We start from the raw sequence: 16,257 nt of genomic DNA, 5'->3' as shown, positions 1-16,257 counted from the left end.
GTTTTTTGTATTTTTTAGTAGAGACGGGGTTTCACTGTGTTAGCCAGGATGGTCTCGATCTCCTGACCTCGTGATCCGCCCGTCTCGGCCTCCCAAAGTGCTGGGATTACAGGCTTGAGCCACCGCGCCCGGCCTCTGATGTTTAAATATGTTGACTCTTAGTTTGAAATGTTTATTTTTACAATGTCAATGGAATATTTATATACTCCTGTCTTACTGATCTCCATTCTTGGCAATCAGGGACAAATGTTGAATTTTGTCACATGTTCTGTGACATAATCTTCTAATTTTTTATAATGTGATAGATATAATCTCATTTTCCCTTTTACTTATAATATAGTTAATTATTTTAATAGAGTCTTAATGTTGAATCATCCTGTTTCTTTCTTGTGGTATTGTATTTTCAAAAAGTACTGATGAATATTATCTGCTAATACATTGATGTTTTGTTCTGATGCAAGTGAGATCTCTACTTTGTTTTCTTTTTCTGAACTCCGTCAAGTTTTCCTATCAGTATTATACTGAATGTGTAAAGATAGTTCAGAAGTAATTCTTCTTTCTCTATTCTTTGACAAAGTTATAGTAGTGTCAGAATTATATCCCATGAAGGCTTGAAAGAGTTAACTTGTAAAAGGGTCTGGGCCTGATACATTTTTGAAAGATACTCATTTGGTAAAATTCTCATTTTCTTCTATGTTTATACTGCCCTGTTTAGATTTTTCCTTATTCTGGGATCAGTTTTGGTAATTTACATTCTTCTAGAAAATCAACTATTTCATCCAATTATTCACATCTGTTTTGCAAGGTACTCCTGTAGATCCTTTCAGTTTCACTGATGTTTATGATTTTTTTCCCCTTCTGGTTTCTAATTTTAAATATATGTCCTTTCTTCCCCCTTTTTTTCTTGGTTGGCCAATGGTTTATCAATTTAATAGGACTTTCAAATGACAGCTCTTGTATTGATTGATTCTATTATTTTTGTTTCCTAACTTATAAATTCCTATTATCTTCATTGCTTCCCTAATTTCCTTTGTGAGAGGAAACCGAACCAACCCAAATGTCCATCAATGATAGACTGGATAAAGAAAATGTGGCACATATACACCATGGAATACTATGCAGCCATAAAAAAGGATGAGTTCATGTCCTTTGCAGGGACATGGATGAAGCTGGAAACCATCATTCTCAGCAAACTAACGCAAGAACAGAAAACCAAACATTGCATGTTCTCACTCATAAGTGGGAGTTGAACACATGGACACAGGAGGGGAACATCACACACCAGGGCCTGTAGGGAGTGGGGGACTAGGGGAGGGATAGCATTAGGAGAAATACCTCATGTAGGTGACGGGTTGATGGGTGCAGCAAACCACAATGCCATGTGTATACCTATGTAACAAAACTGCACGTTCTGCACGTGTACCCTAGAACTTAAAGTATAATAAAGAAAAGAAAAAAAAATAGGGGGAAAAAAGAGGCAAGCTTAGTAGGAACGGTTTAGTGTGTGGGGAGCAAGGGGCGGTGGGGAGGAAAGGTGAAGCAAAACAAAGGTGAGTGGCAAAGTAAATTATGGAAGCTTTCTGGAGCTGGCACCCCCTGGGCATTTCCCCGAGGCCACTGCCGGCCACATCCCCCAGCTAGATCTCACCAGCTCTCTGCTCACCATTCTCAGGATCTTCAATACTCCAGTGGGCGAGAAGGAAAAACGCTTGAGGCTGTCCCTGAATTCGCACGGGACTTTGGCTCGGCCCTCCGCACGCTCTTTGATCGCCGTCTCATTTAAGAGTTTGGATTCAGTGTGTGCAGAGGGCGTTGGGGGTGGGAGTGTGGGTGTTGGGGGTGGGAGTGTGGGCGTTGGGGGTGGGCGTGTGGTGGCTTTCTTTGAGGGTGCGGTGCCCTCACTTCCTTGGGGACGTGCGGTGGCTGCGGACTTCGCAGTGCGAACTGAGGCTGCAGGGTGCTTCCCGGATGCGGTCTTCGCTGAGGCGTTGCGCTGTGCCTTGGGTACAGAACTCACTACGCTGCCGCTACTTGGCAGGGCTGTGGCAGTCTTTGGTTGTTTCAGGTTCCCTGAAGGTGCCTCGGGCGGCCCAGGTTTGGCGTCTCCAGGATCCATGGTGGGTCCCTAGGGCCTGGCCGTCCGAACCAGGGCCGCAGCAGCGGCTGGCTCTCCCCTGGGAACCAGTGTCGCGTCCCAACGGCTGTTGGCAACCCCTCCGGCGCGAGCACCCGCTGCCCCACCGACAAGCCCGGCCTTTCAGCCACCTCATTGCCACAGGGGGTGCAATGCCACCGTCTAGCCTGAGAACTCAAAATCTCTGTAACTCCACCCCTCGGAGCTGCTAGCCAGCCAGGCGGTAAAGAGAGTCAAAGATCCCTGAGGTGGATCCCGGCACATTCTTCCCTGCCACCCAGGCCGGGGAGCCGGAAAACCTGATCCCGCTGCTCCCAGCGCTCTCTTGGAAGTTACAGTAGTGCTCTAAGCCGGGCGCAGAGTTGGGAAATCTCTTCCTCCAGCTCCTATACTGAGTTAAAATAACTGCAGAAAATATGTGGAAGAATACAGAAATATGTTTAATACTTAGTATCAAACTAAAAAGTAATATAAAATTACAAAACTACTTTTCTTTCATGCACAGGCTTTTTCTGGTAAGGACCGCTGGGATTGAACAGAAGCTTCCGGTAAATAAGGGCTCCGTCGGCAAGACAGCACACTGCTGTCACAAGTGCAAACACCTGGAAAGAAAGACACGCATCACTGCCCTAACCATGGTCCCCACTCCTGTCGTTCACACAAGTTTTAAGTGGTCTGCCCACCAGATTCCTCTCTTGCTAGGGTACTCGGATTGCTCCCTGTGCTTCACCTAATACTAACATGGAGAGACTTCAGAGATCATCTTATTCTCTTCATTGCTAAGTTTTCTAAATACTTGCCTATAGAAAGAGAAAAGATAATTTAAGGGAGCAGAAAAATAATGAAGCAGTGTGGGCTCTGAAATTCATTTGTTTGCTTTTATCTCTTGACCTGCTCTTGCATGTATTCTTTTAAGCCCTACTGAGGATATTTAGTTATCAATATTTCTAACCTCAGTGTTCAACTCTTTGACTTCTCTACTGACAAACTCTATAGAAGAAAAGGTCAAAGTTAACACCAGCTCAGTATTAAATCATAGGGACTGCAGCTCCAGAAAACTGAATGATGTTTTAATCAGTTTAATAAGATGATCCAAAGTGAACTCTCAAAGGCTAGGTTACATCTGCTTAAGGGGTAAGATTCTAAATGGGCCTTAAGAAAGTAAAATTGAGATAAAAGCAATAAACAAGAACACGTGGGGACCTTCAGACTCTCTGATGGCTATCTGAGAGCTGGTGCCCGGTTGGGGAGGGGGATGCCATTCCTTGCATGCTGTTTGGTCAGCTTCATCCAGTGGTCAGGCAGTTTGGTTTCCTGGCTCCAGACATGGCTCTCACAGTCTCCTTTTCCACCTAGAGTCTCAAGCCACTGCCTCCTAGGTTCTGACCACACTGAATACCTCCTACCAATCTTTTCATGACTAGCACTCTGTACACTATTGGCTCCTCTACCTGGAAACTCTTCTCTTTTTTTCTCCTTTATTCTCAGCAAACAGCAATTCCACTGCCAGAGAGGTAGTTTCCTCTTTTCTGCCCTCTGCAGCTCCCTGTCAACAACTTATATACAGCGGTTTCCACTTGTGTCTCCTGTGTTAGGTTCTGAGCAACTTGAGGACAGGGCTCACACTCTAGTCAGTGCTGTCTGAAAGCAGCATAATGTGAGTCACCAATGTAACATAGCCACATAATTAAAGATTTTTTAACAGCCACATTATCAACATAAAGAAAAAAATAAGTCAGCCAGGCGTGGTGGCTCCCACCTGTAATCCCAGCACTTTGGGAGGCCGAGGTGGGCAGATCACAAGGTCAGAAGATCGAGACCATCCTGGTTAACACAGTGAAACTCCGTATCTACTAAAAATACAAAAAATTAGCCAGCATGGTGGCGGGCGCCTGTAGTCCCAGCTAGTCGGGAGGCTGAGGTAGAATGGTGTGAATCCGGGAGGCGGAGCTTGCAGTGAGCCGAGATGGCGCCACTGTACTCCATCCAGCCTGGGTGACAGAGCTAGACTCCGTCTCAAAAAAAAAAAAAAAAAGAAAGAAAAGTCATAGATTTTAATATATTTAGCTCAGTATATCTAAAATATTATCATTTAACATGTAATCAACAAAGTTATTAACAAAATATTCTACAATCCTTGTTGGGGGTAATGAATCTTTGAAATTCAATGTGTATTTTTATGCTTACAGCTGATCTTGATTCAGACTAGACTAGCCACATTTCCAGTGCTCAGTAGCCCCATTGCCTAGCAACTATGGTTACTATACTGAACAGCACAACTCTATATTTTGTCAGCCCCTGCCAAAGTACACTTAAGAAATGAGTAAATTAATGAACGAGTAAAAAAGTGAATGAAAGTAAATCCTATGCCTGGTCCCTCCTCCTTCATAGTAGAAAGATGTGTATTATCTTCAAAAACAACTGGGGGAAGTTGACACAGAGCTATCTCATTTCTAGAATAATTCTGACTCCTCATGAAGTTGCTCAGGGCCTAAGGGAGATGAAAATCATGGGTTCTGACATATATGGCTGAGAACTCTCCTAAGTGACTCATACTATGAAAGAACATGGAAGTAAGAAGATTTATTTAAGAACTTTCTAATTCACTTCTTTAGGTCAGAACCTAGAAAAGCTAAGTGATGTTGAACCTTGTATGAGAAATCTCAGAAGAATATCAGATAGAACTATAACTAAATTACCTGAGTCATTTTCTGGCTTGCTTTCTAGGATGAAGTCTGATGGAATGGATCTGCTTCTCTTCAAGCAGTGTTCAAAATGATCCTTTAGTTGCAAGGTGCCCTGCCAATGTTCCCTTACTGTAAGGGATCATCATCTATTATATTCTATCTGAAGGATCTGAACAAGAAATAACTGAGCTCAAAACAGTCTCTCATCTTAACAAGTGGTATGTATCCTTTTCTATAAAAGGGAGAGCTATGAAACTCATCCATCTTTTTGTTTTGTTTTGCTTGGTATCAGGTTTCTCAGAGCTAAGTGCTGTAACTGATTCCAGTAGCTTTTGTTGGTCTAGTCTAGCCCTACGTACCTATAAGAAATCTGTAGGAACCTCTTTATTGGGTTAATTCTGCTTCTAGTATAAAATCATACTCCTTCACGTTAATCAGGGCAAGCATTCAGACAAAAATATTGAGCCACTAGGCACTGTATATTGGCCTAAGAATCTCAAGGATGAATACAGTATAGCTTTCTATTCTTACATCTGTTTTCCAAGTAAATTTGCATTCTGATAAAACCTGAAGAAAGAAAGCAGAAAGACTTCCACTTACCCCTCCACCAACTGTCAATGGTGTGGTTTCTGGTATCAGAGCCAACACAGATACGATGAGCATGAATACTGTTGTTACCATTGAGTTGATAATATCCTAAAAACACACAATAAAGCTGAGTATTACATGAAGACTACCAAGCAATGCTAAACAAAACAAAACAAAACAAAACAAAACAAAACAAAACAAAAGTCACCAGGCCGAATGCACTGGCTCCCGCCTGTAATCCCAGCACTTTGGGAGGCGGACAGATCACCTGAAGCCTGGAGTTTGAGACCAGCCTGGCCAACATGGTGAAACCCCGTCTCTACTAAAAAAGCAAAAATTAGCCGGGCATGGTGGTACATGCCTGTAATCCCAGCTACTCGGGAGGCTGAGGCACAAAAATTGCTTAAACCCGGGAGGTAGAAGTTGCAGTGAACTGAGATCATGCCATTGCACTACAGCCTGGGCAACAGAGTGAGACTCTGTTTCAACAAAAGGAGTCAGCTTCCTAAATATTTTGAAAGTTTCATTTTATTAAATTCATTTAGCACATAACTTTCAGGAAACCAAAATGTCACAGTAAAATGATACCTAGATAGTATCTGGTCTATAATGACACCTAGTGGTTTTCTTTTACCTGTAATATGCCAATCTTACTTAAAAAGCTTTTTCTTTCTTTTTTACTTAACATAAATGTAGTTGGAGGGAAAATTCATCTGATTAGGAAATAAAGTAGATGATGTATTATGTAGAAAGTTTAAGGGAGAAGGGGTGCCATGGGAAGTAAAACCGCTCATTTTTAATAACATAAGAAAATGCAGAGTAGTCTACATTGTATATCAAACTTTAAGTTACTAAAATGCAATTAATGCTGGGCGCTGTGGCTCATGTCTGTAATCCCAACACTTTGGGAGGCTGAGGCGGTTGGATCATCTGAGGTCAGGAGTTCAAGGCCAGTCTAACCAACATGGTGAAACTCTGTCTTTATTAAAAAATACAAAAATTAGCCAGGCATGGTGGTGGGCGCCTGTGGTCCCAGCTACTTGGGAGGCTGAGGCAGGAGAATTGCTTGAAGCCAGGAGATGGAGATTGCAGTGAGCTGAGATTGCACCACTGCATTCCAGCCTGGGTGACAGAGCGAGACTCTGAGACTCAGTCTCAAAAAAAAAAAAAGGCAATTAATAAAACTTAAAATAGCACACACTTAAGAGAAAGTGGTAATTTTCAGGAAATCCCCACAGACATCTCTAGCAATGGATGACCAATTATGCTATTATTGCTGATGATATAGCTCATTCGCTTAATACTTTCACAAAGTAAAAATTAGTTTCATTCTTAACTGTGATGTCAAGAAGTGCAATTTTACATTTTTAAAATGGATGTGTAGTGTGGGAAAGGTAAACTGTTTAGCTGAGAAAGGCTTATGTATGGTTTGCAGATAACCACAGGCGGGAAGGAATAACACAAATAGCAAACTGCAAAACTCTGGTAATTTAGAAAAGCAATTAGGAAGAAAGTAGGAAGAGGTTCAATGGGGGCAGGGCAAGATCAGATATACTTAGGAAGAAAAAAGTTCTCATTTGTAGGAGACACTGAGACAACTATTCTAGGTTAACTCTCTTTTGTGTTGGATTTTTTGCTCTGCTTCAAAAGGCAACAGACCATACTCCTGCTTCAGACAGGCAGCCTGCCTCCTGTGAGCAATCTGGGCAAGTGTTTATAGATGGCTTTGGATCAAAGCAGTGTTCTAGGGAGGGCAGAGAACCGCAGGGGGAAAAAAAAGGATATGCCTGCCCTGGAACACCAATGATCCTCAAGAGTAATTTAGACCATTTCTTTTATATTAAAAATGAAACATCTATATGCCACAGAGTAGAATGTAAACTTAATTACAAAAATAGGGATTTCAAAGGAATTCCGAGCCTATGCTTAGATACCACCTCAAAGCCATGGGTTGACTCATTTTTTTCTGTTTTCTGTCATTTGGGGCTCTTGGGGGGAACAATCAGAGAAGGCCTGCTCTGCAGACTGTATCAGGGACAACAACTTTGGGACAATTTGAGTGGAGATGACCAAGCCCTCTCCTAGTTAGCAAAGGCAGTGGCTAGCAGATGGAAGTACTAACAACTTACCTTTTCCCCACCTACAGATGAATTGGAAGTCAGCCATCTCTGTGTCCTACACTTTAGGTAAGAGCCCCAGGCAACTTCTCCACCTGTGCTCTGGCTCCAATTCCACTCTGCAGGGACCTCACTCTATTCATTACTTTTATTTGTCCCTGGCCATATTTCCTCAACTCAGGGATGACCCCTCTAGTTGTCTCTTTCCTTCCCTGCTCAGTCCCACAACTTTCCTGTCACTTGCCCACTGGAGGCAAACTCCTCTGGAAAAGGTCACCGGGGTGGCGGGGGAGACAGAGAGAGAGACAGAGAGACTTTTCTGGCCACATCTCATCTCATATGTTGGCGTTTCCCAGTTTTACCTTCAGCTCTCTCTACGCTCTTTCTGAGCCATTTTGGCCAGTCCGAGCTCAGTTAACATCACAAGGTGACTCCTAAAGTGTGGCTCTAGCTCCTCTTAAGTTTCACACCATTTCTGAACATCTCCATATGAATATCGCATAAGTAACTAAAATCTGTATTTATCAAGCTAAACTCATTACATACTGCTCTCCTGCACCCTTCCTTAAACATATTCTTCCTCTGTCAGTATCCTCTCAAGATATGGAGGCTGATCATCTGATCATGCCACTCTCCTACTTAAAAACCCCCAAAAACTCCCATTAGGCTTTGGGTTAAAGTCCAGAGCACATAAACCCTTGTATGCCCTGACCCCATTGTCTCAAACCTCACTCTTGTCCCGGCTCTTGTTCACAACTTAATACCCAACCATTCAGATACACCTGCAGGTCCTGAAGGGTCATGCTCTTTCTCCACCTAGACCCTCAGATATGCTGCTGCTTTTCTAGCAGAAAAGCACTTTCCCTTCCCTGTCTCAGTCATCTGCTAACTACGTTTCATCCTTCAGCCCTCAGTTTGGGCAATTTTTCTTCACAGCCTATTGTGATCTGGTCCCTTTCCCTTGCTGGGTTGCATCCATGCCATCCTAGGTGTATATCTATCACAGCACCTATTCTGTGTTGCTTTCTGGGTGCATTTAAAGTTTCTGAGATACAAGATTTTTGTTTTGTCTTACCAAAGAACCAATTACAGAATCTAGGATTAGCAAATACTTAACATTTACTGAATAAATAATTTCATTAGATAAAGATCAGAAAGGATTCTGGGTTTCGTAATGGGGCAAAAACTTAGTTACCCATATAACACCCCATTTCTAAGAGATAAAATATCAGTAAAGTTTGATCCTTAGAGGTTTGGGGACTATTTTTTTTTTTTTTTTTTTTGGGACGGAGTCTCGCTCTGTCGCCCAGGCTGGAGTGCAGTGGCTGGATCTCAGCTCACTGCAAGCTCCGCCTCCTGGGTTTACGCCATTCTCCTGCCTCAGCCTCCCGAGTAGCTGGTACTACAGGCGCCCGCCACCTCACCCGGCTAGTTTTTTGTATTTTTTTTTTTTTTTTTTAGTAGAGACGGGGTTTCACCATGTTAGCCAGGATGGTCTCGATCTCCTGACCTCGTGATCTGCCCGTCTCGGCCTCCCAAAGTGCTGGGATTACAGGCTTGAGCCACCACGCCCGGCCGGGGACTATTCCTTTTAGTGTGCTACATATAAGCTACTCTCTCTCAGTCTATTCTGTTACACTCCCGGCTCTAGGTTTATTACTGGGACATGTAAGAAACTCCAAGGAATTATGTTTGGAGAAAAAGAAAGGCTAAAATGTGTTAGTTTTATTAAACTCTAGAGAAGCAGAGTGTGAAGAGCAACTATGCAAGACAAAGAGGATGTGGACCAGTGTTCATTATCTTCTTGAAGAAATCTTTAGAACAACTTAGTTTAACCCTTTCTGCCACTAAATGAGGTCCAACTGAGGAAGACTTTGCAATCTCTTTTCCTAGACCTCCCTCCAACCAAGTCCAGCCCTGAAGTGTAGATCAAATAGTTTTGAGAGGTGCTATGAATATCCTACTTCCCAGCTTTTCCCTTTTAGGACTTTTAAAAAGTTTATGATTTGCCTGAAATGCTTGCCACTGGCCTTGAAGTTGGTTCCAGAAGGTATCATTTAAAGGCATGCTTGTGGTTTAAGAATAACTCTGAAGTCTCTTCTTGTTAATACGAATTATCAGCTTGGATATTAGCACTGTGGCATCCAAGAGGATGAGACCAGTGCAGCCGAGGAAGACATGGCAGCAATTAGTACAGCCAAAGAGGAGAAGGGCAGCAGGAGGGTTCAGGAGGGAGATCTACGGAGACAGGATGCTGGGGATGAGACTTGCAAGAGGACAGAGGAGAAGTCACTCAGTTTTTCTTAGCATCAGCTTCTAGTCCAGTCTGAGGGGCTGCATACATCTTAACGAATAACTTTAATCTGTCCAATTTGACAGTTTTCAGAACCATCTGGGCATTCCACTGGGCAGTTATTCCTAATGATATGAGTATGGCAGGTTGCAGTCTATATACTATGAAATATAAGAGGTGCTAACATTATTTACTAATAACTACAGATATTTTCAAGTGAGATAACATTGTACATTAGCTTCTTCAATTAGTTTGATTTTCCATTTAGTGACCAAGGATGTGCAAGGATAGACACTTGTGTATCTGTTTCCATCTCTATCCCAATTTTGAGGCCATATTAACATGCATTCAAATTGGTAATAAAGATTAAGAAAGCACTATAATTTTATTAACATGGTCCTAAATTTAAATTTCTTTAGAAGATGTATCCAAGCGAATTCTAACAGAAGTGTCAGCTGAATCTACTGATAGATGTGCACAGAGAAGGTATGCTCTGTGGCTGCCCTGCATCCTTAAGACCCTCTCACAAGGCAATACAGGGCACACTAGCAATGGGTAGGGCTCCTCCTTCCTAAGCCTATCAGAGATTACCTTAAGGGTTTAAGAGAAACAAAAAACAGAGTTCATTAAAATATCTCATTATGGTAGGAAAAAGTAAAATTTAAGGATGAAACTGAACACTTACAAGCAAAGGCCAAAATAACCACTTCATTAGTCGATCAAGTCTGAGTATATATAAAAGTATGAAAAACAAAATAACGGTGACTTCAAATCCAGTGATAACAATATATGGTTCAGGGGCTTGTGCGATGATAAACAAGGTCATAGATGTCACAGTTAGTGCCTAGAAGAAAAAAACCCATGATTTATTCAGTGACAACTGAATACAAATTTAAACTGTAAAAATGATAATTTCTAAAATAATAGGCTGGGCACAGTGGGTCATGCCTGTAATCCCAGCATTCTGGGAGGCTGAGGTAGGAGGATCGCTTGAGGCTAGGAGTTCAAGACCAGCCTGGGCAACATAATGAGACCTCATCTCCAAATAAACAAAAATAACCAGATACTGGGGTTTCTGCCATACACACACACATATAAAACAGCCATGGCTAGAGTGTATGGATATTGACTTCTCTTTGTCTTTTAGAGGACTGAGTATTCCTCTCTATTTTAAGTCTAATTAATTATTCCTCTTGTGCTTCTGACACCATCACTTCCCACATCAGTTCTCTTGATCTTTTTCCACCAAATACCTCCATTCCCTCTTGTACTTTCAATCCATCCTCTGCTAGCTCCTTTTCTCATCATCCTAGAAACATCTCAGTTGTCTTCTTTAAAAATATATACACACATACTCTTTCCTTTTATCCTGCTCTCCACAGAAACCCTTGTTTTGTTTTCTATTGTTGTTATGCTTCCTCAAAAAGTCTGTATACTGGCTGTCTATAATTTCTTACCATCCATTTATCACTCCTTAATTCTTAACAATCTGGAGTCTACTGTCAGATTTAAACTTAGAATGTTGCCAGAAAAATACTGAGGAGCAAAGTTCAAAACAAATTGTCAGGGCAGGGGCGGTGGCTCATGCCTATAATCCCAGCACTTTGGGAGGCCAAGGCAAGCGGATCGCCTGAAGTCAGGAGTTTGAGACCAGCCTGGCCAACATAGTGAAACCTTGTCTCTACTAAAAATACAAAAATTATCCAGGTGTGGTAGCAGGCGCCTGTAATCCCAGCTACTCAGGTGGCTGAGGCAGGAGAATTGCTTGAACCCAGGATGCGGGGGTTGCAGTGAGCTGAGATCACACCACTGCACTTCATCCAGCCTGGGTGACAGAGCCAGACCCTGTCTCAAAAACAACAAAAAAAAAAATTGTCAGAGAAAAATAATTCTGATGTTTAACAGCTTTATTATCAAAGTACCACTTTTTATACACTTCTACCTAAACAATGCAATCAGAATCTATGCTATTTTAAGTGGAAAACAAAAAACAAAAAACAAACAAAAAAAACAACTCTGAAATTTCTTCATTTCCAAATGAAGATACAGAACACGGCAATGTTAAGTGAAAAAAAAATTAAGCTGGTGGGTCCCAGGGGAGTTCTGTCAATGTTCTTGGGAAATAAAGTTCTCTCCAAAGCTCTGTGCTGTTGGTAAATGGTTTGGTTAAGAGTCTTCCCTGGCTCGACTTTTAAAATATCCTGTCAGCTGGTAACATATACATACTCATTTTAACTTTAAGTCCATATAGGTTACTTATTCATAATTCTTCCAATTACTTTATTAGCATAAATATGCCCTTCTTTTAAACTTCTAAATTGGTCAGTTTGATTACTAATAACTAGTTACTATGTAACTTCATTCTTTATAATTAATATAATTACTATTAGCAACACATCATCTCAAACTGCTCCAATTACTCTACTGGACCAAGGCCTTCAGCCCACAGATTATGAAATGAAGGGTCACTTTTTCAGTCCCTATCCTCTGTAACCTTTTTGTATCATGGTAATTTGCACTGGTGATTATTCCATTTCCTTAAACCTTTCTATGGTTTCTGTCAAACTGGGTTCTCCTGTGATTTATATTTACAGTTCTTACATCTTTCCTAAGCTCCTGGCCTTTGTTTCCAGTTATCTTTTAAATATCTCACTAATAGTATCTCAGACATTACCACTCTATGGATATTGCCTTTGCTAATATCAGTGATTTCAGAAACACTAAATTTAATGAATGTTTTTTTCTTTTTCCAGTACTTTGAGGTGCTGTTTTATAATGAACACTTTTCATTCCTTATCCTAGTGAACCCCTATGACGTTATTGCCATTGGCTGTCCTTCCCCTACTACTGTTTTCTTTTGGCTCCCGTGTCACTTCTCCGAGATTTTAAACCTCTGCTACTGTTCTCTCTTGGTGGGTTCCTCTCATTTTATTCACCCCTGTAAAATGCTGTCATTCTCATTCCACTCAATGAGTCTGGGTCTTTAACCCAGGTCCAGCCCCCACATTTCACACCTAAGTAGCCATTTAGAATCCCTATCTGGATAACCTACAGGAATCTCAGTTCACCATGTCTAAAGCTGAAATCCTGCCCCTTCCTCCTGGATTCACAGCCTCAACTGGTGGTACCACAATCTACCTTATCACCCATGCCAGGAACCTAAGATCACTGTCCTTACCCATTCCCCAACTGATCAATAATCAGGTCCTGCTCACTTAATGCCTAAACATTTTGGGCACTCCCTCCTCTTCATCCTTACAGCTACTGCCGTCAGCATCTTTTCCATGAACTATCATGACGAAATTTCTAACATGCAGGTTTGTTTATGCATTTCTTCATCTATTTAAAATTCTTCAATGGCTCTCCAGGGTCTTTAGAATAGAGCCTGCTTCTCACCATGTTTTCAAGATCTTCCACAATTTGGCTCCTGTCTACTTCCTGAGAAAAGACTTACTTCACAATTTATCCACATGAATCAAACTCCTGATCCTCTTTTCACATTTGCTTCATCAATAGGCTGTCTCATCTCAGTGGATGGCGACTCATCCTTCCAGTTGCTTAAACCAAAAACTTTAGAAGCTGTCTTGGACTCCTCTTTCATTTACCCCACATCTGGCTCATCAGCAAATCTTGTTGGTGCTACTTTCAAAATATTATATTCCAAATGTGACCACTTCTTATTACCTGCTCTGCTACCACCAGCCACCATCATCATCTCTTGCCCAGATTACTACAATTGGTCTCTTTGGTTCTACCTTTGCCCCTGCAGCAATCCCCTTCTGTCCTTCCCTACCAATCTAGTTAACATAGCAGCTATATTGTTTTTTGTTTGTTTTTGAGAGGGAGTCTCACTCTGTCACCCAGGCTGGAGTACAGTGGGGTGATTTTGGCTTACCTCAACCTCTGTCTCCCAGGTTCCAGTGATTCTCCTGCCTCAGCCTCCCGAGTAGCTGAGATTACAGGCACACACCACCATGCCTGGCTAATTTTTTATTTTTTTTGTATTTTTAGTAGAGATGGGGTTTCACCATGTTGGTCAGGCTGCTAGAACTCCTAACTTCAAATGATCTGCCTGCCTTGGCCTCCCAAAGTGCGGGGATTACAGGGTGAGCCACTGGGCCTGGCCTAGTATACTTTAAAAATACAAGTTAGATCATATACTTTACTTAAAACCTTCCTCATCTTCACTCACTCACCCCAGTCCAGTTACGCTGGTTTTCTTGCTCTTTCTTGATGCCTTCCCGCACATTCCTGCCATAGGGCCACACTGCACTGGATTTTCTCTGCTTCAAACACTCTTGTTCCAGGTATTCTCATAGCTAACTCCCTCATCTCACTCAAATCTTTGATCAGATGTCATCTCAACAAAGCCTAGAATTCTATTCATTATTGCAACTTTTCTCTGCAACTCCCGCCCCGCCTTACAAACTCCCTTACCTGGCTTTTACTTTTCTCTTGTTCCACTGCACATACCACCTTCTAGAATACTAAAATTTATTGTGTTTGCCTCCTCTGCCCTCCCATCCCAGTATGTGTACTCCACGAGGGCAGGGATCTTTGTTTTTTGTTCACTAGTATTTTTCAGGAGGCTGGAACAGTGCCTGGCACATGACATGCATTACACAGATTATTTGAATAAATAAGGTAACACTCAACTTCTTATATTTCTCTGCAGCAATTGTGCTATTTTTTGCCTCCATGCCTTTAGTCAGGTGGCTCTTAGATCCAACCCTAGATTGCTCTAGGAAGAGTTTTTTTCTGACACCTATCTCCTTGGTTAGACGCCTCACTTCTGTGTTCTATCTCCACCTTATCACGTATCTTAACTATCTGCTCATGTGTCTGTCTCATAACTAAACTGAAGAACTCTATGAGTCAGGGATTTTTGTCCTGGTTTGTCCTTGCTGTTCCAGCTCCTAGCCCAGAGTTTGGACCATAGTAAGTATTCAAATGGTTTGCTGAGGAAATTAATATGTCAAAAACTAACCATTCTCACAGAACATGGTTCCCCCTTCAGCGTTCAAGATGTTTCCTTTTTCAGTGTTCAAGATCCCAGACCTTCTCGTCACTTTTGTCCTGAGTATTTACTCCCAATCAAAAGTGATCTCTCCTTCCCTCGACTCCAGAGTTGTTTTCTAAATCTCTTATGTATCTCAACTTACATGATATGAAAGCTACTTCTCACAATCACAGACTTTTGGTGTGAGAAGGATCTTATATGCACTTTGTTCAACCCGCTCACCTTAAGTTTAAGTCTCCTTTATAACATCCTCACCAAGTGCTCACCTATGCCTGGTATTTTTGTCTGGGAACGCACTGCCTTCCCAAGTGGCCATTTAGTTTTGGGAGATCTCCCAATATAAGATTCCTCCTCACATTAATTGGAAATGTTTTCCTTGTAACTTTGAACTATCTCCATTTTGCCTCTCCCATGTCAACTCTTTAAAACTTAAAACAATTTATTTTTTCCTTCCCTTTAAGGTTTCTCTGTGAATTCCTTCAATGATGAGTTTCTAGGATAGATTCCTTCAACTAGGACAGTTTCCAGTTCTCTAACTAGCTAGGTCACTTCTCTCCAAATGATCAACTTTCTCCAAACTGTTCAGAAGCGACTGCAGTGCTCCCGGTAGGAAGTCTGCTGCTAGAAACGAGCAGTTCTCTCTTTGTCCTGGTTCTGGGTTGTATCAGCCTTGAACTCAATCACATCAAACGTCTGTCTTATAGAAGTCCACATAACACTTCCCAAAACCCCTGAGGCTTTTTTTTTCCTTTCAAATCTTGTGGGTTTCTGAGAGGTGTAACTGCAGCTGTCTCACCTGGTAACCGGGGTACCTGGTCTGTGGATTTTTAATTAAAAAAAAAAGGTTTTGTTTTGTTTTTGTTTTTGTTTTTAAAGAGACAGGATCTCTCTGTCGCCTAGGCTTGTGTGCAGTGGTGCGATCAAGGTTCACTGCAGCCTCGAAATCCTGGGGTCAAGCGATCCTCCCGTCCTGGCCTCCCAAAGTGCTGGGACCACAGGTGTGCGCCACGGCGCCCCGCCCTCTCTGGTTTTCATGAATGTGTGTCCCTAAACCCTCCTAAGGGGAGGACGGTGCCGTATCTCTCTCCTTCTTCCCTCACGAAGCCGTGCCTTGCCTTTCAATCTTGATCAAAGCGAGGCTGAAAAGCAAACAGGGCGTTCAGCTTTGCACTTCATACCCACATCTCCCGCCCCCCCGAGCAGCTTCAACAGCCTCCCGCCCTCCGCGGCGGGGCCTCACCAGCCGCAGCATCTTCACGTGTCCTTTCACACTGAAGCAGAAGGGGCGATGTTTTATTTTCGGCTGCACGTTAGCCATCGCGCCTGCAGACCGAGCAGCCGCAGTTCTCCTCAACTCTTCTCAGCACGCTGCCCGAGTAGGTTCTGCGCAGCTACAGCAACGGCCGCCGCGGCGGAGC

The 16,257-nt window shown here is 42.4% G+C and overlaps 2 protein-coding genes across 8 annotated transcripts in view; both read right to left on the bottom strand.

The window, feature by feature from the left end:
* LOC102136053 (CKLF-like MARVEL transmembrane domain-containing protein 1) overlaps positions 1–2,191 on the bottom strand; it is a 13,951-nt gene extending 11,760 nt beyond the window's left edge. Inside the window, exon 1 of the mRNA XM_005592141.4 lies at positions 1,664–2,191. Coding sequence (XP_005592198.3) covers positions 1,664–2,116 — 453 coding nt within the window. The 5' untranslated portion in view covers positions 2,117–2,191. The remainder of the gene's footprint in view (positions 1–1,663) is intronic.
* LOC102137734 (chemokine-like factor) lies at positions 380–16,257 on the bottom strand. 7 transcript variants are annotated; one of them, XM_065537091.2, is made up of 5 exons: positions 16,080–16,257; positions 10,505–10,663; positions 5,422–5,517; positions 3,894–3,984; positions 2,552–2,736 (listed from the first exon to the last, which is right to left on the bottom strand). In XM_065537091.2, the coding sequence occupies exons 1-4, from the start codon at positions 16,155–16,157 to the stop codon at positions 3,940–3,942; spliced, it is 378 nt and encodes a 125-aa protein (XP_065393163.1). In that variant the 5' UTR covers positions 16,158–16,257; the 3' UTR covers positions 2,552–2,736; positions 3,894–3,939. The 7 variants fall into 7 exon arrangements, with proteins under 7 accessions (XP_005592206.1, XP_065393163.1, XP_005592203.1 ...); XM_005592149.5 differs by lacking the exons at positions 2,552–2,736; positions 3,894–3,984 and adding an exon at positions 380–2,539; XM_005592146.4 differs by lacking the exon at positions 3,894–3,984.

Source organism: Macaca fascicularis, chromosome 20 (genome assembly GCF_037993035.2).
Source record: "Macaca fascicularis isolate 582-1 chromosome 20, T2T-MFA8v1.1".
Classification (NCBI taxonomy): domain Eukaryota; kingdom Metazoa; phylum Chordata; class Mammalia; order Primates; family Cercopithecidae; genus Macaca; species Macaca fascicularis.
The sequence above is the reverse complement of the archived record's forward strand: the minus strand, read 5'-3'. Positions and strand labels throughout refer to the sequence as shown.

Excerpts from the sequence above, each read along its gene's own strand:
- LOC102137734 (XM_005592146.4), bottom strand. The coding sequence starts at position 16,157 with ATGGCTAACGTGCAGCCGAAAATAAAACATCGCCCCTTCTGCTTCAGT. Across the intron at positions 10,664-16,079 it reads ACGTGAAGATGCTGCGGCTG|GCACTAACTGTGACATCTAT; the intron begins GTGAGGCCCCGC and ends TTTTTCTTCTAG. Across the intron at positions 5,518-10,504 it reads GGTTATTTTGGCCTTTGCTT|GATATTATCAACTCAATGGT; the intron begins GTAAGTGTTCAG and ends GTGTGTTTTTAG.